Raw genomic sequence first — 27,398 nt, 5'->3', positions numbered from 1 at the left:
CCTCCTATGGCTGTTTTTTCTCAATTTGTGCTAGTCAAGGAGACCTTCCTTTAACATGGGAAAAACTTTAGCAAACTTAAACCCTGAATACGTTATACATCACATCATCAGAACAATAATCTCAGATTAATTTTTCCCTAATGTGCATTATGATGTAAAAATATATGTAAATGTAAATACAGCACTTACCTACAATTGCCCCAACACTGAGGCCCTGTGGTCCATCAGTTGGAATTTCTATGGAAAAAAAATATATATATTCATCATTTCCCTGGTTTGAACCATGGAAGTTTGTTTTAAACCAAACAGGCCCCAAGACAAGATGACAGGGTCATCTTCAGGTCTCAGTGCCCAGGAGAGACAATATTTTTCCCCAACAGTTTATTCAGCAAAGTGTATACAGAACAAACTGAAAGGAAGGACACCTCTTAGTGCATAAACAATGAGAAAGCTGACTGCACAAACAAAATAAAACAAACAGTGGTACACAAATTCTCTAGTCTAGCCAAAATGTAATTGTTTTAGCAATGAGGAAAATCAACAAATTGGAGAGAAAATAATACTTGTCACTAAAATTCTGCAGGGGATTAAATAATTATTTTCCCCACTGTATATTTAATCTTTAGCCTTACCTAAATTGCCCCCTCTTTCTACTCTCACAGTTGTTAGTCATATCTACTGCTGGCAAAATCGACCTACAGCATCCGGGAAATATGGACATACTATAACACCCGTGTCACATTGGGTGCGACTTGGCATGCGATTTGCATGCCATGCGACTTGAAAATCATATGCCAAGTCGCACCCTATTGTCCGCAATTATAGAAGTCAAATCGGTGCAGTTCCAACTTGGCCGGAGCCACACCGATATGTAAAAGTAGTACATGTACTACTTTTGGTGCGATTTGCACAAACATCTGTGTCAGGTTGTCTTGCAAATTACACCTGAAATCAGCATCTTACCCAGCTTTGAAATCGTGCGACTTCAAGTTGCACGATTTCAAAGTCGGGCTTGATGTGACCAGGGCAAAGAAGGTGATATGTAACTGCAAAAGCATTTTATTAAAGTAGAGACTATAGCTGGTGATTGACAAGTAATTCTATGCTAATATATATATATATATATATATATATATATATATATATATATATATATATTTTTTTTTTTTTTTTTCAGGTTCTGGACAGGCATCCTTAGGTGTGATTGTACGGACGCCCAGGGCGCAGCTTTTTGGATTAGTCTGAAGACCGCGCCAGTATGCGCACTGCCAGTGGATCTGAGCCTATTGATTCCCCGTTTTTTACCATCATGTGGGAATTTTACCACCTATAGGTTATTGATAGCAGAATTTGTTGTGACTTTAGTCTCTTATTTTGCCACTAGATGGCATTCTGTTCTTCTGCTTGATTTCTTTTTATGTGGTGTGCTGGTCTTCCGACCATTGGTGGCATTGTTTCCATCCAAACCTCTGCAATTCCACAGCCTATTTGGCTGTGTGGGAATCCTGGGCCGCCTTTATCCACGCATGCACAGTGACACACCGGACCTCCACACCCGACCAATGACGTCATATGTCGGCCAGGTGGAAGGTATATAAGGGCTGATTAGATTGGAAATGGTCTTTTGGCCACATGGGTGATCCCTAAATACTGACTCTGTGTTTGACCCTCACATCTCTATGGATTCAATGTTTGGTAAGGCTGATATTTCTACTTTCTACTGAATCAGTAGCCACTGATATGACCTTTAATATTTCCTTATTCTCCTTGTGAGCAATTTTTTGGGGATTTTTCTTCCATAGTATGGAGTCTTGGTGAATGAGGGAGGCTTATGACATCCATTAATGATTCTCTGCTGTTAATAATCTCCCCTTCCCCTCTCTTGTAAGTGATTTTTTCTTTTCTGTAAAAATTTTTTTGATGGTCATATACGTACATCTTGTTTTGGTAGAACTCGGTCCTTTATGTGCCTTCTGCAATCACATGGATGCCTGGGCCTTTGATTCAGCACTTGTTTGTCTGTTTTAATGAATGATTTTGGCAACATAATCCCAAGGGTAAGCGGGGAGCTCCTAATTTTCTAGACAATTAAATTCTTGGAAATATAAATTCAAATATTGTAGTTTGATGTATATGATATAGAAATATTTCTGATTGCTTTTGATACAATTGTAGACTGTATTGCAGATTGCCTTTTTCTTCCCCTGAGGAAGCCCAGGATGGGCGAATCATGTAGGAAAGCATCATCTGTGCACCGCAGGAAACAGTCAAGCTTGGTGTGATTGTCAAGTTCGTTGTAACTACTTGTACCAAATGTAATTTTATTGTTATAAATTGGTAAAAATTATTTTTTAAAAATTAGTTGGATTATTGTTATGCACCTTCAAAATCTCTTAATTCACACTCCTTTGTAACATTTTGTTAGGAATGTGGTGCAATATGCTGATGGTCAACCACTCATTGTTTCAGTCCTTTAAACTGATTGTATTAGAAGTCACATCCATTTACTTACTGCAGTGCTGAGGTTTGTGTAGTGACCATAGTGGAGAACACCTGATTTGTCTTTACTAAGTAGCCTGACAGACTGCCATATTGCTTGGATTTCAGAAGACCAGGGTCATATTAATAAACGCAGTGAATGTAACATTTACTAAACATTCTCTGCAGATAAATCTTTTTGTTTAATGCATTTTAAAGTAATTGTAAACTTTTCTTTTTAAAACAAACATGTTATACTTATTTGCTCTGTGCGATAGAATTGCTGGGTGAAATACTGCAGCACAGAAGGGTTTTTACCTTATTGGAAAAAATGCATTAAGGTAAAAATCCTTAAGGCTTTAATATACAGTAAATGATTAAACACCAATGAATATTTGGCAAAAGTCACAACTAGGTGCCATTCAAGTGAAAAGCTGTTGTGCAATGCACTGCTGCACATAGTGAGCATTGTTGATGTAGCATGGGTATTGGAATAAATAGGTTTTAATGAAGAGAAATATGCACTAATAAGTGTATAAATAATCACTTATTAAATCAGAAACCAAATCAACCCATAGAGATGAATATACTGTCATGGTGTGCTGTGAACTCACTGTATCCTTGAGGGGTTACAGACAATTTCAGGCAGAACAAACATAGTATACAAACATAATGTAAAATATTCAAAATAGGTGGCTGGTCAGGACAGGCAGCAGACAATGAAGATCAGGCAGGCAGAAACGGATTCTAGTGACTGCGTGAAGCAATAGCCACAGCTTATTTTGATTGAAGTAAACAGACCAAAAAATATATTTTGAAACGGATACAAAACGGATTTACATGTTTTACCTTCCTATTGCAGAACATACTAAAAAGTTTGTTTGTACCATTTGGCCATCAGCTAGTGAAAATATCTAGTTTTAAATCTATGCAACAGAAAGAGTAGCAAGGCACAGGCATTTTACATATAAAAAGCTCTGATACAGCTCTAGAGGCAATGAGTGATAGAAAGGCATAGACAGAGAAGCAGTTCTGTTTGCCTAATCAGGCAGCATCTGTTAATGTAAGTAGGACCTGCCAGGAAGATGCATGGCTTTAGGCTTCTATGTCTGTATCTTGTGCACTGACAGGAGACTGAGCGGCATCAGGTTAGTGGGAAGGCTGCAACATTTCAGGGGCTCCTTCCCCTTTGTTTCCCTGAGGGAAGAGAGGGTTTTTTTTTTTGGTTTTTTTTTACACTGGACAGGAACAAAGAGGAAAGAGGGGAAATGTATGAACAAGTTGAAGTTAAAAGCTGACTGGTTATTATGCACAGGTACACCAGATTCTGTGTACACATGTTTTAGCAAATCTCCCCCAAAGTGTCTGTGCTGTGGTCTACAATGCCCTTCTCAATGAGGCCCTCATAGTTCAAACCATGCCACACACATATAAGAGGCCACAGGGGCTGGGGAAGGCAGTAGAGCACAGTCAATAACACAGGTGAATACAGCTCTGTTAGAAATTTTACCCACTTAGTCCTTAAACATCTTTTGTCACTGTTGAAAGAATTTGCACATCTTACACCTTTTTCTTCTGCAGTGGAACATCCCAGTGAAATTGCAAAAATTAGCTAGGGGATGGGAAAAAGTTGTAGTTGGGGATTGCAATTTGCTAGGGGAAATTCTGTTTTTAAAGTTGGGTGCCCTCTTGTACACATTATTGATAAGGTCAGGATTATATCCCTCATCAAGAAACCTGCTTATCAGCACTTGCTCCTGTAGGGAAAGATCCACATCAATGGTACAGTTCTTCCTGCACATTGGGGATAATTTTAATCCATTTGGGATGGTGCCAACTTTGGTGATGCAAGTAGGAGTTCCCAGATGACGATCCAAAATGGGATCTAGATGTCATCCAACTATTAGTGTGGAACAATTCCAAATCAAGAAAAAACAATGAGATGGGGTTCTACACATCTTTAAATTAAAGTACCAGGCTGTTATAGTATTTTACAAAGGGTTCATTAGTGGAGGGGGGACCATCTCATATGACAGTGATTCAATATTGTCGATATACAGTTGCGCTCATAAATTTGCATACCCTGGCAGAAATCATGGCATTTATATTGAAAATATGACTGATCATGCCAAAAAAACATTTATTTAAGGATAGTGCTCATATGAAGCCATTTATTATCATATAGTTGTTTGGTGCCTTTTTGAATCCTAATAACAGAAATCACCCAAATAGTCCTGATCAAAGATTTACATACCCTGAAATGTTTGGCCTTGGTACAAGTGCACAAGGCAACACACCGCTTAAAATGGCAATTAACTACTTCCCGCCCGCAATGTACTGCGGCTGGGCAGCAGCTGCAGGCAAAGCGACGTACCCATACATCGCTCTGGCTGTACTAACACAAGGGTGCACTGCGCCCCCCCACGGCTGCTGTGGACACAGTGGAATGAAGATCCTGGTGAATGGGACCTGGCGATCACGTGATCACTATGCGATCACGTGATCACTATGTAAGCAAAGCTGTTATGAATCAATGTTAACAGCTCATAACAGCTCTGCTTCTCTTCCTAGTGAGCTGTGATTGGTCCACAGCTGTCACGATTCATGGAGCCAATCACAGCATCCTGTACCATATGACCAGCTCTAGCCAATCAGTCGAGCTGTCAAAACGTAACTCATTCATGACAGTTCATGAAGGAGTTAATTTCTCCTGCAATGCAAAGCTTGCTGTCAGAACCTATCTTTATTTCTCCTGCAAAGCAAGGTGTAAAAAAAAAAAAAATCCCTTCATTCCCCCCCACACACAGTAGTACAATACTACTATGGTAGCATTGTACTATTCTCATAAAAGTATAAACCACTTTCCATCCGGCTGGTGGCATTTCAGGGGTGAGTGGCCATTTGTAAACGGCCTCCCCGCCCCCTGCTTGTGCGCGCTCCCTGGGAGCGCGCAGCACCGCGATCCGGTGCCCGCTGTGTCCTCGGGACACAGTGGAACACTGATCGTCGTACGGGACCTCTGTGCGAGGTCCCGATCATGTGATCACTGATTGGCCAATCAGTGATCACATGCAGAGTAGTAATGAAGATGTCACTTTTGACATCATTGTTTACTATGTGTCAAATCTGTGAATAATCACAGAGGTCACATGGTACAAGGCTATGCACAACAGCCTTGTACCATGTGACAAGCTGTGACCAACCACAGCTCACACAGTATTTCTCAATGGCTGCAAGAATGCAGCCAGAGAGAAGAAATGATTGCTTTTACAGCCTTTATGGGTATAAAAGCAATCAGTGTAAAAAAAAAATCTTCATCACCCCCCACAAGTAATACAGTGTCACCATGGTGACACTGTTCTGCTAGGGTGACAGTATGTAAAAAAAAAAAAAAAAAAAAACACCACCAAATAATATAAAAATGTAAATGTAAAATAAAAATGTAAAAAAAAAAATTGAAATTATAAAATGGTTTGTTATAAATAATTTGAGTTGTTTTTACTAAAAATATAAATGAAAACATTTTGGCCAAGATTTATGATGAAATATTACTTATTTGCAAAATGTTGTAAGAAAAACACTTTTTTTCTAAATTTTTGGACTTTTTCATTTATATAGCAAAAAAATAAAATCCCGGTGGTGAATAAATACCTCCAAAATAAAGCTTTATCTGTCCCAAAAAAATGCTAAAAAATTCATATGGGTACAGTGGTGCATGACCGCGCAATTGCCAAAGAGTGATAGCGCTGAAAGCTGAAAATTGGCCTGGACAGGAAGGGGGTGAAAGTGTCCAGACTTGAACTGGTTAAAAAAATAAAAATGTAATAAAGAAAAAAATACCATATTAAGAATTAAAAAAAAAAATTTTTTTTGAGTTTTTTTTTTTTTAAACTACTTGCCAACTGCAGCTCTTGCCAAAGTGACGTAATCATGCATCGCTTCCTATTTTGAGGTGTGAACGCACCTGCGCCCCCCCCCAGGTTCAGGGAAAGAAGAGAGAAAAGCACAGCTACATTTTACATGCATGCGTTAGAGTAGCACATTTAACCCTTTGATCATCCCGTCACCCAACCAATGCCATTAGTACAGTGTCAGTATATAGAATTTTTCATTGAGCACTGTATTTCTGCCACTAGCGACATCAGATAGCGTCAGGGTCATCTAGCGTTAGATTGCCCGCACACTATAGGTCGCTGATCACCACCATTACTAATTTAGTGTTTGTACAGATCAATATAATGATCATGAACAGAACTATACTAGTGCCTCCTTTGTATAGTGTCCACAAAAATGCAGAGTTAGCAGGATCGGCCCAGTTCGCTGTCAGCACTAGCGTTTACCCCAATAGTTCGCTCAGCGCTGTACATTACAAAGGAGCACAGAACATGTGACAGAACCATACCAATACAATGCAAAACATGAGGGGATCGAGGGCCCTGCTCTTTCGAGCTTACAATCTAGGAGGGAGGGGATAGTGGTACAGGAGGAGATAGCTGTGGGGGATGGAGTGGTAGGAAGAGTGGAGGAGGTCGGCAAGTTAGCAGGGGGTGGGGTAGGCTTCCCTGAAGAGATGGGTTTTCAGGGTGCGCCTAAAGGAGAGGAGAGTAGGTGATAATCTGATGGGTTGGGGCAGGGAGTTCCAGAGGATGGGTGACACCCTGGAGAAGTCCTGGAGGCGGGCATGGGAGGAGGAGACCAGGGAACTAGAGAGAAGGAGGTCTTGTGAGGAGCGGAGTGTGCGTGCTGGGCGGTACTTGGATATTAGATCAGTGATGTAGTTCGGGGCAGTATGGTGGACAGCTTTGTACGTCAGTGTTAGGATTTTGAATTTGATCCGTTGCGCAATCGGAAGCCAGTGGAGGGATTGGCAGAGGGGGGTGGCGGAAACGGAGTGGTTGGAAAGGTAAATAAGTCTGGCAGCCGTATTCAGGATCGACTGAAGCGGGGATAGCCAACGGCGAGGCAGGCCAGTGAGGAGGGAGTTGCAGTAGTCGAGTCGTGATATGATGAGGGAGTGGATGAGCTGTTTAGTGGTTTCTGGGGTTAGGAACGTGCGTATTTTGGTGATGTTGCGGAGGTGGAGTCTGCATGAGTTTGTTAAAGATTGGACTTGGGGCTGGAAGGATAGGTTGGAGTCCAGAATGACACCAAGTACTCTGGCCTGCGGGGCGGGTTTGATGGTGGCGTTGTTGGATGTGATGGAGAAGTCAATGGGGGGTGGTGTCCAGGCTGGGGGGAAGACAAGAAACTCAGTTTTGGAGAGGTTCAGTTTAAGGAAGTGGAGCGACATCCAGGCTGATATGTCGCTCAGTAGGTGTGTGATTCGGGCAGGGACCGAGGGGGTGGGTTGAGAGATAGATTTGTGTGTCGTCGGCATAGAGATGGTAGTTGAAGCCGTGACAGTGTATGAGTTGGCCAAGGGAGGAGGTGTAGATGGAGAAGAGAAGGGGCCCAAGGACAGAGCCTTGAGGGACCCCACCAGAGAGGGGGAGTGAGGGGGAGGTGGTAGCATTATAGGTAACGTTGAAGGAGCAATGTGACAGGTAGGATGAGAGCCAGGAGAGAGCAGAATCTCTGAGGCCGAGGGAGTGTAATTTGTTGAGTAGGAGGGGGTGGTCGACTGTGTCGAAGGCCGCAGAGAGGTCAAGGAGTAGGAGCACTGAATAGTGGCCATCAGCTTTGGCGGTTAGCAGGTCGTTGGAGAGTTTGAGTAAGGCGGTTTCGGTGGAGTGTAGGGGACGGAAGCCGGACTGTAGGGGATCGAGGAGGTGGTTGTCATTGAGGTGAGAGCATAGGCGGGTGTAGACGAGGCGCTCGAGGAGTTTAGATGTAAATGGGAGCAGGGAGAAGGGTCTGAGGTTGTTTGGGTCATTGGGGTCCAGGGAGGGCTTTTTAATTATGGGGGTGATGTGTGCATGTTTCAGAGGGGAGGGGAAAATGCCTGAGGAGAGAGAGAGATTGAAGATGTGGGTGAGGGAGCGTAGGATGGAGGGGGAGGGAGGACGTAGGAGTTGTGAGGGGATAGGGTCGAGGGGGCAGGTAGTGAGGTGGGCATCAGAGAGGATCTTGGAGACTTCCTCGATGGTAGTAAGGTCAAAGGTGCGGAGTGTTGGGGGAGCTTCAGTATGAGGAATGTAGGGTAGGGTGGAAGTGGAGGTCAGAGCAGTGGTGGGGCCGTGGGAGAGGGGTGATGAGGGGGTAGCTGAGTGAGGGGGAACGAGGTTGGAGGGAGTTTGAGCAGCGATGAAGTCCCTGCGGGTTATATCGATGGGGAGGGGGGATGAGGGGGTAGCTGTGTGTGAGGGGACGGGTTGAGAGGGCGTGTGAGATGCGGCGATGTCCTTGAAATTGTGTCAATCTTGTTTTTGAAGTGATTGGCAATCTCAAGGGTGGTGAGTGAGGTGCTGGGTGGAGGTGGGGGTGGAGAGAGTAGAGAGTTGAAGGTGGTGAAGAGTCGGCGAGGATTGGAGGAGAGGGTCTTGATGAGGGTCAGGAAGTAGGCTTGTTTGGCTGCGTGGAGGGAGGAGGTATAGGTGTGGAAGGCAGATTTGTAGCGGGTGAAGGCTTGTTGGGATTTGGTTTTGCGCCATAGTCGCTCCAGGGCACGACTGTGTCGTTTGAGGGTTTTGGGGTGATCAGTCTGCCAGGGCTGGAGCGGTCGGGGTCTGATGTTGCGTGTGGTTAAAGGCGCTAGTGAGTCAAGGGCTGTTGACAGCGCGTTGTTGTAGGCAGTCATAGCCAAGTCGGGGCAGGACAGGGGGAGGATGCTGTCATGGAGTTGATCAGCTGCAGAGTGGAGGGGGGCAGGGTTAAGGTTGCGGAGGTTATAGCTGGTAGTAGTGTGACATTTGGAGGGGTAAGCGTTGGAGGACGAGAAGATAGAGAAGGTGATCAGGTTGTGGTCAGAGAGAGGGAAGGGGGTGTTAGTGAGGTTGTGGGGAGCGCAGCGGTTGGAGAAGACATACAGTTGTGTTCAAAATAATAGCATTCAGACATCACTAACCTGATCAATCACAGTTTTTGGTAGAAATGATATTTCTACATGGCAAATAATTTACTAGCAGGTGTAGTAGAGTAATAGAAATCCAACAGTCATGACATGCATGCTGCCGATTCTGTGTAATTGAATCACTAATTGAAAGGGGCACGTTCAAAATAATAGCAGTGTGGAGTTCTATTAGTGAGGTCATTCATTCTTTGAAAAACAGGTGGCAATTATTGCCCTTATTTAAGGAAGGAAGGCAGCAAATGTTGTACACTCTGGTTACAGTGCATTTCTCTCTGAAATTCTGAGGAAAATGGGTCGCTCCAGACATTGTTAAGAAGAACAGCATACCTTGATTATATGTTTTTCCCTCTCCAATCAACTTTTTAAAGAAGTGCAGAAAATGATAGGTTGCTCAGCTAAAATGATCACAAATGCTTTAAAAATGGCAACCAAAACCTGAAAGACGTGGAAGAAAGCGAAAAACTACCATTCGAATGGATAGAAGAATAGCCAAAATGGCAAGGACTCAGCCAACAATCAGCTCCAGGAAGATCAAAGAAGGTCTAAAGTTACCTGTGAGTACTGTTACAATTAGAAGACGCCTATGTGAAGCCAAGCTATCTGCAAGAAGCCCCCGCAAAGTCCCACTGTTGAAAAAAAGACGTGCTGAAGAGGTTACAATTTGCCAAAGAGCACACTGACTGTCCAAAAGAGAAATGGCGCAACATTTTGTGGACTGATGAAAGTAAGATTGTTCTTTTTGGGTCCAGTGGCCGGAGACAGTTTGTCAGACGACCCCCAAACACTGAATTCAAGCCACAGTACACTGTGAAGACAGTGAAGCATGGTTGCGCAAGCATCATGATATGGGGATGTTTCTCATACTACGGTGTTGGGCCTATTTATCGCATACCAGGGATCATGGATCAGTTTGAATACATCAGAATACTTGAAGAGGTCATGCCGCCTTATGCTGAAGAGGAAATGCCCTTGAAATGGGTGGTCCAACAAGACAACAACCCCAAACACACCAGTAAACATGCAACATCTTGGTTCCAGACCAACAAGATTGACGTTATGGAGTGGCCAGCCCAATCCCCGGATCTTAATCCAATAGAAAACTTGTGGGGTGACATCACAAATGCAGTTTCTGAGGCAAAACCAAGAAATAGAGAAGAACTGTGGAATGTAGTCCAATCATCCTGGGCTGGAATACCTGTTCACAGGTGCCAGAAGTTTGTTGACTCCATGCAACACAGATGTACAGCAGTTCTCAAAAACAGTGCTTATACAACTAAATATTAACCACCTTCCGCCCGCCCTATAGTACAATGACGGGTGCAAGATGGTTCTCTCGTTCTGATAGGACGTCATATGATGTCCTACCATTCTCACTGCGCATGCGTGGCTCAGGGAATGCGCAGCGCGGAGATCGCCGGTGCGCTGTGTCCCTTGGACACAGCGGATCACGGAAAGATCCGAAGATGTCGGCTCGGTCATGTGATCAGCTTTGTCCAATCACAGCTGATCACATGTAAACACGGAAATGCCAGTTATCGGCATTTCTCTCCTCTCGAGCAGTCACGCTGACAGCTCGAGAGGAGAGGAGAGCCGGTAATCGGCTTTCCGCGGAGGGGACATGTACGCTGATCATCAGGGCACTGATGATCAGTGTGCCCTGATGATCAGTGTGGCCCCAGAAGTGCCACCTGTCAGTGATCATCAGTGCCACGTGCCAGTGCCCATCAGTGCCACATATCAGTGCATACCAGTGCACATCAATGCCACATATCAGTGCCCATCTGAGCTGCCTTTCAATGTCACCCATCAGTGCCACCTATCAATGCTAATCAGTGCCACCTATCAGTGCTGCCAATCAGTGCCGCCTATCAGGGCCAGTCAGTGCCGCCTAACAGTGCCAGTCAGTGCCGCCTAACAGTGCCAGTCAGTGCCGCCTAACAGTGCCAGTCAGTGCCGCCTAACAGTGCTGCCTTTCAGTGCCCATCAGTGATGCATGTCAATGCTCATTAGTGCAACCTACCAGTGCCTCCTCATCAGTGTCCATCAGTGCAGCCTATCAGTGCCCATCATTGCAGCCTCATTAGCGCACATCAGTGAAGGAGAAAAATCACTTATTTACAAAATTGTACAACAAAAACTAAGAAAAAACTTTTTTCTTTTTAATTTTCAGTGGTTTTTGGTTTGTTTAAGAAAAAATAAAAATCCCAGAGGTGACCAAAAAAAAGCTGTCTCAAAAATGATAAAAATTTCATATGGGTACAGTGTTGCATGACCGCGCAATTGTCATTCAAAGTGTGACAGCGCTGAAAGCTGAAAATTGGCCTGGGCAGGAAGGGGGTATAAGTGTCCTGTAGGCTAGTGGTTAATTAAGTGATTCAAAGGAAAGCAAAATCTTCAAACATTTTTCAGTTTATATAGTGAATGTTTGAGTTTGTAAAGAAGAATACAAACACTGCAATTTTTTTGAACTAATATTCACTTTTCTTCAATTATTTTAGATGAACAACACAAATTTGATATATTTTTCTTCAGGTTTTGATTTGGAATAGAATGTGTAGTGTTCCCAATGCATTTGTGTGTATGGAAATAAAAGCTATTAGAAGGATTTTGACCTTTATTCACTTTTTTCAACACACTGCTATTATTTTGAACACAACTGTATATGCCCAACATGGACCAGAAATGTACTGGTACGTCACTGGACTTTGAGTGGTTATACCGGGATGATGCCTGCAGCTACAAGCATCATCCTGGTATTGTTTTTTCAGCTGGTAGTCGGGCTGCCATGTAAAAACAATCCTAGTGGCCAATTAACTGCTAAATTGTTTTTACGAGCAGTGGAAACGGACATCCCCCTCCTGCTGCCTCCTTTCACAGATTTCTTGAACTCTCCTGTCCCACAAGGGAATCTGAGAATGCAGCCGGCAGTTCCGCTGGCTGACCATAGAGCTGGTCAGAAACCAGAATGGCTCCAATCACCTCTATAGTCTAAGAAATCAGAAGCTACGAGCATTTCATCACTTCAGTTTCGAAGGATATAAAAAGCGCCATCTGTAAATTGGGAAAGCATCTGATCACACTAATCTTGGTGAAATTAGATAATGTAAGGGCAGAGGAAATATCTAAAGTCTGATAGAACCCCAGATTTCTCAAAAAAGAATATTTGACAATGCCCATTGAAGTTATAAGGGATATTTGCATTCCCTGTGATGGCATTAAAAGTGATAAAAAAAAAAAAAATGAAAAGGGACAGTGTAAAAATAATAAAAAAATATAAAAATAAAATTGCACCCCTGCAAAACAGTGGTTGCACCATGCATGTGAGGTATCACCGCAAAAATCCGATCGAGGGCAGTAATTCTAGCACTAGAACTGCTGTGTAAATATAAATTGGTGACCTGTAAAGGCTTTTAAAAGAGTCGCCTATTGATAATAAAAATGTATGTACTTTGTTGCCATTGCACGGGCAAGCTCAATTTTAAAGCATGTAATGTTTGGTATCTATTTACTCAGCATAACATCATATTTTATCAAACAATTGGGCAATATATTGTGTTTTTGTGCATTCAAATTCTAAAAGGTATATTTTTCCCTAAAGATTTGCGTTTGAAAAATCGCTGCGCAAATACTGTGTGGCGTAAAAAAATTCAACACCCACCGTTTTATTCTCTAGGGCCTGTGCTTTAAAAAAAATATATGTTTGGGGGTTCAAAGTAATTTTCTAGCAAAAAAACTTTTTTCATGTGAACAAAAAGTGTCAGAAAAGGCTTGGTCTCCAAGAGTGGGTGATGTGTGGCATAAGCTTCTAATGTGTGCCCTGAAATGCCAGAATAGTAGAAGCAACCCCTCCAAATGACCCCTTTATGGAAAGTAGACACTCCAAGGTATTTGCTAAGAGGCATGGTGAGTGTTTTGCAGATCTAATTTGTTCCCACATGTTTTTAGAAAATGAAGAAAGAAACCAAAAATGTATTTTTTCTTTTCATTTTCAAAACCTTGTGACAAAAATTATATCTGTAAAATACTCACCATGCCTCCTATCAAATTCCTTGGGTTGTCTACTTTCCAAAAAGGGGTCAGTAGTGGAGGTGTTTGTACTATCCTGGAATTTTAGAGCCTCTGAAACTGTGATATGTGGGGAAGTGATATGAGGAAATATGTCCTTTGCAGGCCGGGAGGTAGTCATTGGATTTTGGGGGCTTGTATGTAGCTAGGCTGCCAAAAAGTCTCATATGTGGTATCCCCATACTCGGGAGAAGTAGAAGAATTTATTTTGGGGTGTTATTCCACATATACCCATGGCATGCATGAGCAATATATCATTAAAGTGACAACTTTGTGCAAGAAAAAAAAAAAGTCATATTCAAAATATTTGTGGCAAATAATAAAATGTTCCATGGACTGAACATGCCTCTCTGCAAAATCCTTGGGGTGTCTGTAACAATCATGAACACAAAGAACACAGAGATGGGCACGGTCATCCATTCTGCTCCAAGCATCTACATTTTGGTATCTATCCAAAAACAAATCAGTCTCTCTCCTCCGATTTCCCCCCTCCCTCAGGAATGCGTTCAGCGTACCTTGCTAAGGGGCTGTCTATACAATCCTCTTGCCAAATAAGGTATTGGCTTGTCCGTTGTAGGAAGATACCAGTTGATTTTGGAGTAGAGAAAAGAAGCTGTTATGTTTTGTGTGTAGTCAGAGAAGTGAAGACATTCGGCGCTTTACCATCTAGCAAACCGAGTGCAAAGGAGAATTGCGCTGTACCAACGAAACTGAGTGCAAGACCAGAAATCCCTTTTTAGCTCATCAGGCTTGAAACTGCTTAACCCCAGGCATTTATTTGGCAAGTACTTATTTACCTAAACTTCTTTCTGTTATCTGTGCTCTGTATATTTATATATATATTGGTTACATCTTCTTTTTGTAAATATTTTTTACTGCACCCTTTTGACCTTTTGGTAATAAATCTTACTTTCTAAAAGTGTTGAACTGTTTCTATAGCTCCTGAATGTAACTTACAAATCCCTGCCGCTGAAGAGCGCTACTATGAGTATTTAACCCTCTGTATAAGCGGTCTGTAGAGATAGCGGGATACTGACGGTTAACCAATCATCCTAATGTATTGCTGAGTTTCCTCTTTCTCTGTATAAAAAGGAGGTGGTGGCAGTGTGAAGGGTTAATTGCGTAATTAACCTGACCCAGTAACAATTGCGTCCAGGCTTCAGGTACACAGATTGTAGTCCATTAGCTGGAAAATCGGTGTGCAGGGTGCAGCTGGGCGGGGCATTGTTACGCACGTGACATCGTGGTTTTAGATTGGCTAGTCCTTCAGTCACGTGTTTGGTGACAAGGGCTGGGGTCTGACGCCGCGACCGTTACAGTGTCTACCAAAAAGGGGTCATTTGGGGGGTGCGGAGGTTGTACTGGCCAGGTATTTAGGCCTCAAGAAATGTGATAGGCAATCAGAAAGTAAAAGCTATGTAAAAGACGCTATAACTTTCACAGAAACCAAATAATATACACGTATTGAGATTTTTTTTTACCAAAGCCATGTAGCAGAATACATTTTGGCCTAAATTTATGATGAACTTTGAGATTATCAGATATATTTTATAACCAAAAGTGAAAAATTGTTTTTTTTAAATAAAAACCGCAGGAGGTGATCAAATACCACCAAAAGAACAGCATTGCATGGCCGCGCAACTGCCAGTTGAAATAGCACAGTGCCGAACAGCAAAAAATGGCCTGGTCAGGAAGGGGGGTAAATCCTCAAGAGGGCAAGTGGTTAAAGGTTTATTTTACACATCTATGATTTTTAAATTGCAAATGGTCTCTGTGTATAAATAGCCAGGGAGTTTGTTAGCTCTCACACTGTCAAAATACCTGTAATGGAACTTTATAAAGATGGAAATGGATATAAAAAGATATTCAAAGCCTTGAATATGTCAGTCAGTACTGTTCAATCGCTTATTAAGAAGTGGAAAGTTCAGGGACGTGCCCATGATGGTGCCCTGTATCTGGACAGAATAGTCCCCATGAAATCTGAGGTAGTTGTGCTCACAACAAAAACATGTACTATTCAGAATGAAATGAACCGAAGTATGATACAGGTCTGGTTCCTTGGCTAGAAAAAGGCCCAAAGCAATAAGGCCCACATCATGAGATGTCACTGTGAACAGCGAAATAACAGCCAGGGATAGCCAGCGGTAAGACTGTTCCCAGGAATAATTAACCAAAGTTCCAAGGGGTTGTAGGGAATATCTCGACCTGGTGGGGCCTACCATCGCCCTCCACGTCGCAACCCTACTCCCACGCCGCCGAACCCAGCCTGGTGAGGCCTACCATCGCCCCCCACGTCGCAACCCTGCCCGGACCTGCCGAGCCCAACGGACGATCTTGACCTGGTGAGACCTACCATCGCCTACCCCGGCACAACCCTGCCCTGACCCGCGGCCCATCCGACGTCCACCCCGCATCTCCTCAAGCCCAACGGATGATCTCGACCTGGTGAGGCCTACCCCGGCGCAACCCTGCCCTGACCCGAAGCCCATCTGACGACCCCCGGAAATACTTCCACTGCTGACTCCCACCCCGCATCTTCTCAAGCCAAACCTCACCCCTCCACTGGGCCTGACACAAACTGGAACTTGCAACTTGACTACCCTTGACCACAACTGGCCGAATGGAACTCTACCAACCCTGATCCTAAGCATGAGAACTCTTGTCACGGAAAGGTACAGCTACGAGATACGCCACTACACGCCGACTGTCTAAAACCATGCGCCCTGAGACATTTTCCACCTCATTTGTCCACCGCTTCGTTTTCCTCCCTAAAATGCCACCTGTACTCCTGCTCCTCGTACTCTTCTCCTCGGTCCCCAAAATCTCTTCTCTCTATCCCCCCGCTCCTCCCAAACAACTATACATCGCGCCCTCACTGCTTCCATCTGCACTCTACGGCTCTCACCACCTCCTCCTGTTACTCCACTCTCCCACTGACCCGAACGCCACCAATGGTAGAATCACACGCTCTTGTACATCCCACTCCCATGCCACTTTTCGTACCCTTCTCCTCCTAACCGTGGGGGACATCTCCCCAAACCCTGGTCCTCCTCCACCTCACTCACCCACAAGCCACCTACCTACTTCCATGAACTGCCGCAACTCCCTCAACCTAATACCGGTCCCCCTGCTCCCCAAAACCACCCCTCCGTTTTCGTGTGCACTCCTGAACGCCCGTTCGGTTTGCAACAAACTTACCGCCATCCATGACCTCTTTGTCTCCCGCTCCTTCAACCTCCTGGCAATCACTGAAACCTGGATCCAAACCACCGACTCTACCTTCCCTGCAGCACTCTCCTATGGAGGTCTTACCTGGACCCACTCACCTAGACCCAGCGGTCAAAAAGGTGGTGGGGTTGGTATGCTCCTGTCACCGCAGAGCACCTTCCAAGTCCTCCCTAACCCTCCCTCTCTATCCTTCTCCTCCTTTGAGGCCCACTGCATCCGACTATTCTCTCCAATCCCCCTGAGGTTCGCAGTACTCTATCGGCCCCCTGGACCCGTATCCTGCTTCCTCGACGACTTCTCCGCCTGGTTACCCTTCTTTCTCTCCTCCGAGCTGCCCACCATCATCCTTGGAGGCTTCAACATCCCTACCAACATTAATAGCCCGGGCACATCCCAACTCCTCCACCTAACCTCTTCTTTTGCACTCATACAGTGCATACAGTCCTCCACCCACTCCGACGGGAACACCCTGGACCTTGTTTTCCCTCATTTTTGAACCCCCCACAAACACCCGTTTTCCCCTCTCTGACCACAACCTCATCACCTTCTCCGTCTCCTCGTCCTCTTACACCTACCCCTCCAAAACGTCAAACCATCACCAGCCGAAACCTCCACAACCTGAACTCTGCCCCCTTCCACTCTGCAGCCGACCAACTTTACAACAGTATCCTTCCCCTGTCCTGCCCTGACCTGGCCACTACTGTCTATAACAACTCGCTGTCAGCCGCTCTTGACTCCTTAGCACCCCTAACCACATGAAACATTGGACCCCGACCGCTTCAACCCTGGCAGAATGTCCATACCAAAAACCTCAAGCGACGCTTGATCCCAACAAGCGTTCACCTGATACAAATCCGCCTTCCTCACCTACACTTCCTCCCTCCACGCTGCCAAGCAAGCCTACTTTGTAACCCTCATCAATACCCTCTCCTCCAGTCCTCGCCGGCTCTTCTCCACCTTCAACTCTCTGCTCTCTCTGCCCCCACCTCCACCCGGTACCTCACTCACCGCCCATGAGATTGCTAACCACTTCCAAAGCAAGATCGACGCAATTCGCAGGGACATCACCGCTGCTCAGACTTACGCCCCACCTAGCATCCCTCACACGAAAACCCCCTCAACACTCTACTCCTTCGACCCTGCTACCACTGAAGAGGTCACTAAGATCTTCTCTGAAGCTCGCCTTACCACCTGCCCCCTTGACCCTGTCCCCACACAACTCCTACGATCTCCATCCTCCTCCATCCTACGCTCCCTCACTCACATCTTTAATCTCTCCCTCTCTACTGGCACATTCCCCTCCCTCCTGAAGCACGCGCACATCACTCCCATACTTAAAAAACCCTCCCTGGATCCCACTGACCTAAACAACCTTAGACCCATCTCCCTGCTGCCATTCTCATCCAAACTCCTTGAGCGCTTAGCCTATAATCGCCTAAGCTCCCACCTCACTGACAACAACCTCCTTGATCCCCTACAATCTGGCTTCCGTCCCCTACACTCCACCAAAACCGCCCTGCTCAAACTCACCAGCGACCTGCTAACCACCAAAGCCAATGGCCACTACTCAGTGCTACTACTCCTCGACCTCTCCGCGGCTTTCGACACGGTCGACCACCCCCTCCTCCTCAAAAAACTGTACTCTTTTGGCCTCAGAGACTCCGCTCTCTCTTGGCTCTCTTCCTATCTATCTCAACGCTTCTTCAGTCTTACCTATAACGCTGCCACCTCCCCCTCACTCCCCCTCTCTGTTGGGGTCTCCCAAGGTTCTGTCCTCGGGTTCCTTCTCTTCTCAATCTACAACTCCTCCCTTGGTCAACTGATACACTCCCATGGCTTCAACTACCATCTCTATGCTGATGACACTCAAATTTATTTCTCTACCCCTCGCCTCACTCCTTCAGTCTCTGCCCGAATCACTAGCTTTCTGAACGACATATCAGACTGATTGTCACTCCACTTCCTCAAATTAAACCTTGCCAAAACCGAGCTCCTATATTTTCCCCGCAGCCCCCCCCCCCCCCCCCGACCTCTCCATCACGACCAACAACGCCACCATCAGCCCCACCCCGCAAGCCAGAGTACTAGGTGTCATTCTAGACTCCACTCTGTCTTTCCAGCCCCAATCGCTGACATATTCATGCAGACTCCACCTGTCAGGAATGGACTCGCCAATAGTGGTGGGACTCACCTGCCTTGTGGGTTGCAGTACCAGGACTGGCCAGCGGGTGCTCTCAGCAACCAGAGGCTCACTCCTGCAGTCAGCCAAAACACCTGAGGCTGATTGCAGAAGGTGCATATAAGGAATGGCCAGACTTGCAATCAGGGCCTTGGTGTATGTTTCCCAAGAGCCCCTGTACCTGCATCCTGTCTGCTTCCCGTCTGATCCTGCTTGATCCCCGACTCTGATTGAACTCCGCCTGTCCTGACCTCTGCTATTCCTGACCACTCTCCAGTCTGCTCCTTTGTACCTTGTCTGCCTGATTGTTCCTGACCCGGCCCGTCTGACTACGCTCTGCCTGCTCCTTTGTACCTTGCCTGCCCGTTTGCTACCGACCCGGCCTGCCCGACTACGCTTAGTATTGTTCTTTTGTTATCTGTTGGTGGTTTTGGTTTGGTTTGTTTGCACGGTGTTTATGTTTAGTCTTGCAATGCGTTTATGTATTGTTTAGTCTTAAATAAATTATATTGTTTATACTATATCTGAAGCCTGCGTTTCCCTGTGTCAGTCCACACACCTCTGGTCATACCCGGAGCCCTGACACCACCTCTGCAACATCTCCAAAATACGCACGTTCCTAACTCCTGAAACTACAAAGCAACTCATTCACTCCCTTATCTCCCGACTTGACTACTGTAACTCCCTCCTCGCGGGCCTACCCCAACACAGGCTATCCCCGCTTCAGTCTATCCTGAATTCTGCGGCCAGACTCATCCACCGTACCAACTGCTCCATATCCGCCACCCCCTCTGCCAATCCCTCCACTGGCTTCCGATTGCCCGCATAAAATTCAAAATATTAACATTGACGTACAAAGCTGTTCATAACACTGCTCCAAACTATATCACCGACCTGATATCCATCTACCACCCAAAACCTCCTACTCTCCAGTTCCCTGGTCTCCTCCTCCCATGCCCATCTCCAGGACTTCTCCAGGGCTTCCCCCATCCTCTGGAACTCACTACCCCAATCCATCAGACTGTCACCTTCCCTCCTCACCTTTAGGCACACCCTGAGAACCCATCTCACCTAACCGCTGATCTCCTCCGCTCTTCCCACCACTCCATCCCCCACAGCTATTTCCTCCTGTACCACTCTCCCCTCCCTCCTAGAGCTTGTAAGCTCCAAGGAGCAGGGCCCTCGAACCCCTCGTGTATTGTATTGTTACTGCACTGTCTCGTGTACTGTCTCCAATTATAATGTACAGCGCTGAGCAAACCGTTGGTGCTATATAAATACTATATAATAATAATATCTGATATAAGAAGGGAGGGACTGTACCAGGGATTGCAAGAAAAAAATTCTATGTACTGTGAAAGCCCACTAGTTATATTCTCCATGGATGCTATGATGAACCTACCAGGAGGGTTAGTGAGATTTTTATGCACTTTTGAAGGATGGTAAAAAAACATGGGTGTTTGAATAGATTCCTATACAGAAACTGAAATTTACTTTTGTCAATGCCTTTCTTCAGCAATTTGCAATCTAGCAAGCATTTTAATTCTGGCTTGTGGGTTTCCAATGGATCCGTAGCATGTTTCAGATATGTGTTATTGTCTGAAAGGAGGCAGGTCCTACATGCATGCACAGAAGCTGCCTGATTAGGGAAACAGGACTGCTGCTCTGGCATTGCCTTTCCATCACTTGCCTCTGGAGCTGTATCAGAGCTTTTTTTTATGCAAGTGTGCTCATTGCAATAAAGTGATGCTCTATCGATTTTACCAATTCCTACGACCTGCTTTTTTTTTTTTTTTTTTTTTTTTTTTTAATTACATGTGCTTCTGATGGGATCCTTTCTAGATCTTCACATAAGGAGCTGCAGGATACTCTTTCACTGATCATACACCCATCTATTTATCTTATGAACTCTATAGACTTGTATCTTTGGTTTTTGGAGGGCTGTGTATATGTACTATTACTGTGCATAGCATTGTGGTTGTAGTTTTGAAACTATATAAAAATACGATACAGGAACAGCAGTTACAAAAACATTTATGCAACTTTATAGGACGTGTCTTATGTAAGGTTGTTGTTTTATTCCCCAAACAATTACCCTTCATTTAGAAGGAAATTTCATAGAGACAGGGAACATATTACCAATCTGTATTTTCTCGTGACTGCTAAAGTCATATTAACTAGTAAAAATCAGATTCTAAAGATAGTATATTACTTTGCTAGTATACACAATAACAGTTTTCAAAGTTATGGCTGTACCTTTGCAGGCAATTGCTGTGCTCCATGTTCCATCTTCTTGACATGTTCTAAAAGTCTGCGTTGTGTTCATCATATATCTAAAGAGCAACAGTAAACATTCTGTATATATATATATAAAGCTCTTTGTACATAAAAATGTAACGCATGCACTTGGTATCTTCTATTTTATAGACCTCCAATATGAGGTGTTTTTTCCATCTAGAAAACAATTTTCATAACAGGATCTCCCACAACTTTGTGATTAAAGGCTGTGTTTCTACTGCTCATAGTAAAATAAGATTTTTTTACTTACCAGTAAGATTTTTTTCCTGGAATACAATACAGGACACTGGCTTTTTAATCATTAGGAATAGGTTATATTTTTTATATCCTTGCTTGCAGTTTGGTTTCATCAAGCCTATTAGCATTGGTCTTGAATACTTTCGTTTATCTTCTGGTTTGAGAGCTACTTCTCACCAGCCTTCTCTTAATTTTGCCCACATCTGCAGTCAGGTCCCTAAATATTGGGACATCGACACAATTCTAACATTTTTGGCTCTATACACCACCACAACGGATTTGAAATGAAACGAACAAGGTGTGCTTTAACTGCAGACTGTCAGCTTTAATTTGAGGGTATTTACATCCAAATCAGGTGAACGGTGTAGGAATTACAACAGTTTGCATATGTGCCTCCCACTTGTTAAGGGCTCTAACTGCAGCTCTCTTCAGTTGTTCTTTGTTTGTGGGTCTTTCTGCCTTTAGTTTTGCCTTCAGCAAGTGAAATGCATGCTCAATTGGGTTGATATCAGGTGATTGACTCGGCCATTGCAGAATATTCCACTTCTTTTCCTTCAAAAGCTCCTGGGTTGCTCTTGCTGTGAAGCGCCATCCAATCAACTTTGCTGCATTTGGCTGAATCTGGACTGACAGTATATCTCTAAACACTGCAGAATTCATCCGGCTGCTTCTGTCTTCTGTCACATCATCAATAAACACCAATGACCCGGTGCCACTGGAAGCCAGGCATGCCCATGCCATCACACTGCCTCCACCATGTTTTACAGATGACGTTGTGTGCTTTGGATCATGAGCTGTTCCAAGCCTTCTCCACACTTTCTTCCCGTCATTCTGGTAAAGATTAATCTTGGTTTCATCCATCCAAAAAATGATTTTCCAAAACTGGTCTGGATTTATTAGATGTTTTTTGGCAAAGTCTAATCTGGCGTTTCTATTCTTCAGGCTTATGAATGGTTTGCACCTTGTGTTGAACCCTCTGTATTTGCTCTCATAAAGTCTTCTCGATTGTTGACTTTTATAATGAAGAGTGTCCTTTACTTGTCTGGTTGTTGTGAATGGGGTTTTCTTTACCATAGAGAGGATTTTGCAATCATCTACCACTGTTGTCTTCCATGGACGTGCATGTCTTTTTCTAGTGCTGAGCTCACCAGTGCGTTCTTCTTTCCTAAGAATTTACCAAACTGTTGATTTGGCTACTCCTAATGTTGCTGCTATCTCTCTGATGGATTTGTTTCATTTTTGAAGCCTTGCAATGGCCTGTTTCACTTGCATGGACAGCTTCTTTGAACGCATGATATAGGTTCACAGCAATAGATTCCAAATGCAAATACCACACTTAGAAACAACTCCAGACCTTTTTACCTGCTTAATTGTTGAAGAAATAACGAAGGGGTAGCCAACACCTGACCATGAAACAGCTTTTGGTTCAATAACTTTTGGTCCCTTGAAAAAGGGGGGGGGGGGGCTACTCTTAAGAGCTGGAAATCCTAAACCCTTCCTCCAATTTGGAGAGTTTCATATCCATATCCCATATCCATTATATAAAACTATAGTTTGAATATGTTTTGGTAAATACTTGAAAAAAATCTAAAATTGTGCTTGTGTCCAAATATATATGAACCTAATTGTACTTTTATGTAAGGAATATACGCTTACTTCCTGTGATCTCCTTGATGTACTTGTTCAACGAGGTACCAAGCAAGCATTCACCCTCAAAGATAAGCCTTTCAAGGTGTTTCTTGCATAGGAATTCAGTAAACCAGCATTTTAGCCAGAGGATCCTGTGTATGTGGATAAACAAGAGACTCATTGGGCATATTTGGTGAAGAGTATTAGCCAAGGTATTCATATAGTAGCCATGATCAAGTACAGCAGTTGGGTGCCTAGGTGCAACAAGCAGCTGGAGCTCCAGGACCAAGGAACATCAACACTTACTATGCCCAGTGCAACCAGAAGATGTGCACTGATCAGCATCCAAAGTCCAGGGGGTGCAACAGTGCTTGGTGATATAGGCACAATAGAGTGCTTCACATCAAAATGATACAGGCACCACAGTGCCACAGCAGTCATCCTCCAGTAATACAAGTTCCCAGGTGGGCCAAGGTTGCCAATTTAATAATGCCTCCTGGAGGAACAACCGTAGTAGATTCCCCCAAAAGGAAAAAATACACACTGGCACCCTTGAATGAACATTTAACCACTTGCCGCCCAGCCACCGCATTAAAACGGTGGCAGGGCGGCACGGCTGGGCAAAACCACATTTTAAAATGCGCGCGCGCCCCACCTGTCCCGCAGGTGTCAGCAGCGGGTGTCAGCCGCCGGGTCACGGCCGGTGATTACCGGCCGTTTCCCCGGGATTAGCGGTGATCGCTGACAGAGAGCAGGGCTGCATTGTTTACACACAGCCCTGCTCTGTGTCAGTTCCCTGACAGCTCGTGACAAGCTGAAGAGGGAGAGAAGAGCTTCTCTCTCTCTCGATCAGTCTGCCCCCGTCCAGCACACACCCCCACCCGCTAGTAAAACACTCCCCTAACCCTTTCAGTGAAAAAAATGTTAACCCCTTCCTCCCCAGTGCCATTAGTACAGTGTCAGTGGGTTTTTTTTTCACTGATCACTGTATTGGTGTCACTGGGGATGTCAGTGACCCCAGGTCAGTTCCCCCCCAGTGTCAAAATGTCCGCCGCAGTCCCGAAGTCCTGCCATAAGTCGCCGATCGCCGCCATATGTCGCTGATCGCCGCCATTATTCGTATAAATAAAAATTAAAAATCCCAGTATCTTTCCCGCCATTTGTAAACACTATAACTTTCATATAAACCAATTAATTTACACGTATTGGGATTTTTTTTTAGCAAAGACATGTAGCAGAATACATTTTGGATGAAATTTGTGACAAAATTAAAAAATTTTTTTATTTTTTTTACTGGACATGTTTTATAGCAAAAAGTCCAAAATATTGTTTTTTTTCTCAAAATTGTCAGCCTTTTCTTTTATAGCGCAAAAAATTAAAAACGCACAGGCAATCAAATACCAAAGCTCAATTTGTGGGGAAAAAAAGGATGTAAATTTAATTTGGGTGCAGTGTTGCATGACCGCGCAATTGTCAGTTAAAGTAACGCAGCGCCGTAACACAAACCTCTTCTGTAACAGCTTCCTGACCACCCTACAGCAGAAATACTGCTACAGGGCGGCATGGGTACGCAAAATCACATATATATATATATATATATATAAACCTTATGATAATTATACAATGTATGTAGAGAATGAGCTATTTACGTGAACCATCACAAAAACGGTTTCTCTTAGCCATTTTTATGAGGTTATTTATAGCTGGTTACTACTAATTACTTTAACCTCCCTGGCGGTATTCCCGAGTGTAGCTCGGGGTAAAGTTTCAGTACCAAAAGCGGTAACCCTGAGCTACACTCAGGCTTACCATGCGGCGTTGCACAGGGATTCCCTACAGCGCTTACCTTGTCCTTCGCTCCCGCGATGCGTCCCCGGCCATCTCCTCCGGCCGATGCCGGCATCTGGTTTCTGTGTTCCGGTCCCTGTGACGTCGGGACGTACGGGCGCCGGAACCGGTGGCAAATTTGAAAATTTAACCATTTGAGCTCCAGAGGATTTACCCCCCTTAATGACCAGGCCTCTTTTTGCTACTCGGCGTTGCACTAATTCAACTGATAATTGCGCGGTCATGCAATGCTGCACCCAAACGAAATTTACGTCCTTTTTTCACACAAATAGAGCTTTCTTTCGGTGTAATTTGATCACCTGTGCGCTTTTTATTTTTCACGCTATAAACAAAAAAAGGCCAAAAATTTGGAAGAAAAACAATATTTTTTACTTTCAGCTATAAAAAATATAGTTTTTGGTAAAAAAAATCCCAATAAGTGTATATTGATTGCTTTGTGTGGAAGTTATAGCATCTACAAACTATGGTATAAATACTGCAATTTACGCCATTTTTCTGCTATACAGCACTGCGCTAGTTTAATGGACAATTGCGCGGTCATGCAATACGGTACATAAATGAAATTTACATCCTTTTTTTCCCCACAAATTGAGATTTCTTTCGGTGGTATTTGATTGCCTGTGCGTTTTTTTTTTTTTTGCGCTATAAAAAAAAAAGGCTGACAATTTTGAGGAAAAAAAAAAACAATCTTTTGGACTTTTTGCTATAAAACATGTCCAGTAAAAAAAAAAAATGCAAAAATCAAATTTAGTCATAAATTTCTGCCAAAATGCATTCTGCGACATGTCTTTGCTAAAAAAAAAAAACCCAATATGTGCAAATGAATTGGTTTACGTGAAAGTTATAGCGTTTACAAATGGCGGGAAAGATACTGGGATTTTTAGGGGTTTTTTTTATACTAATAACGGCGGCAATCAGTGAATTATGGTGGCGATCAGGGACTTATGGCAGCGACCAGCGACTTCTGGCGGGACTGCGACGGACATTCTGACATTGGGGGGTACTGACTTGGGGTCACTGACATCCCCAAAAACACTAATACAGTGATCAGTGCAAAAAAAAAAAAAAAAACACTGACACTGTACTAATGGCAATGGGGAGGAAGGGGTTAACTTTATTTTGCAGGGAAGGGTTATAGGAGTGAGGGGAGTGTTTTACTAGGGGGCGGGGGTGTGTACTGGACAGGACAAGGCTGATCGAGAAAGAGAAACTGTTCTTTCTCGATCAGCTCATCCTCGAGCTGACAGGGAAGTGACAGACAGCACAGCTACTGCAGCTGTGCAGTCTGTCACTGTTTGCCGCTGATCGCCGGAACGGCTGTGTCCCGGCGACTCACATCTGCGGCGGTGATCGGCGGGACACATAGGGTGGCGGCGCGCCCTCTATTTGGTTGTAAAACGTGGTTTTGCCTGCGAGTGCCGCCCTGCCGCCGTATATCTACAATGGCTGGGCGGCAAGTGGTTAAAAAAAACGTATTTTTTTAAAACGATTATTTCATAGCAAAACATTCCTGTATCAAAGCATTTCGCATACATTTTGTCCCTACTGCTTTGTCCTGTGCCCTGCCTGCATTTTGACTGTTCTTTCTGCCTGGAAACTTAGAAAAGTCCACGGCGTCCAAAAAGCGTCCCTTTAGGTCAAAATCGGTTTTAGACCAGCTAGAGAACAGCGATAGTAAATCAGAACTACTTGCAGAATTGAGTGATAATGATTCGTGGGGAAATTCATCATCAGACACTGAAAACGATTTTGCGACTTTGCTCAGTGATGTGCGAACGTGGCGCTATATTTCAAATGTCAGTGTTTTTGGTTTGATTATATTATTGAATTAAATTTATTATATTATTTTTTATGAGTATTTATTAAATTATAATTTATGATTTCGTGTTTCAAGTTTTATCATATCCGGAATGTTTACTAGACTCTTGTTCGGACAGATTTCGGGGAGTTATTCCTAAATTACAGGCCTACAATAAAAAAAATACATATTTCCATGCAAAAAAATGGTACAGCTTTTGGTACAAAATTCCTGACATAATCATACCGCCAGGGAGGTTAAATAGAAAGATGGTGATTATAAATGTGTACATAAAAAACAAGAGATTTACTTTATCATATAAACCTACCCTTCATTGCAGGTATAAGTGGCTTTTGAGCCAACATTGAAACTTGGAGCAGTTACCCGACCATTTGGTATAGTGCCAGGATCTCCACATGATAGCCCTGTAGGTAAAAAGACGATTATACAATTAATATTTATACAGAATACTATTTAAAATGTGCATCATCCTTGTACACTGTGCTAAATATGTAGCTGCAGTAATTTACACAGACCCCAGTTAGGTTGGGTAACAACATACTAAAGAAAGCCAAATAAACTTTAGGGAAAAGTTCAGAAATAGTTGGATGATGACTACAACTATTGGC

The 27,398-nt window shown here is 44.0% G+C and overlaps 1 protein-coding gene across 2 annotated transcripts in view; it reads right to left on the bottom strand.

The window, feature by feature from the left end:
- The window catches only part of LOC149469993 (C4b-binding protein alpha chain-like), a 114,807-nt gene that overhangs the window by 21,492 nt on the left and 65,917 nt on the right, over positions 1 to 27,398 (bottom strand). For both annotated transcript variants that reach the window (XM_089668331.1, XM_089668332.1), the window contains exons 8-10: positions 27,098 to 27,194; positions 21,216 to 21,292; positions 190 to 237 (exon numbers count right to left, since the gene is read on the bottom strand). In XM_089668331.1, coding sequence (XP_089524457.1) covers positions 190 to 237; positions 21,216 to 21,292; positions 27,098 to 27,194 — 222 coding nt within the window. The remainder of the gene's footprint in view (positions 1 to 189; positions 238 to 21,215; positions 21,293 to 27,097; positions 27,195 to 27,398) is intronic.

This window comes from Staurois parvus, unplaced genomic scaffold (genome assembly GCF_062004578.1).
Source record: "Staurois parvus isolate SC_StPar_1 unplaced genomic scaffold, SC_StPar_1.0 ptg000056l, whole genome shotgun sequence".
In the NCBI taxonomy this organism is placed as follows: Eukaryota; Metazoa; Chordata; class Amphibia; order Anura; family Ranidae; genus Staurois; species Staurois parvus.
Note: the sequence above shows the minus strand (reverse complement) of the source record. Positions and strands in the feature narration are given on the sequence as shown.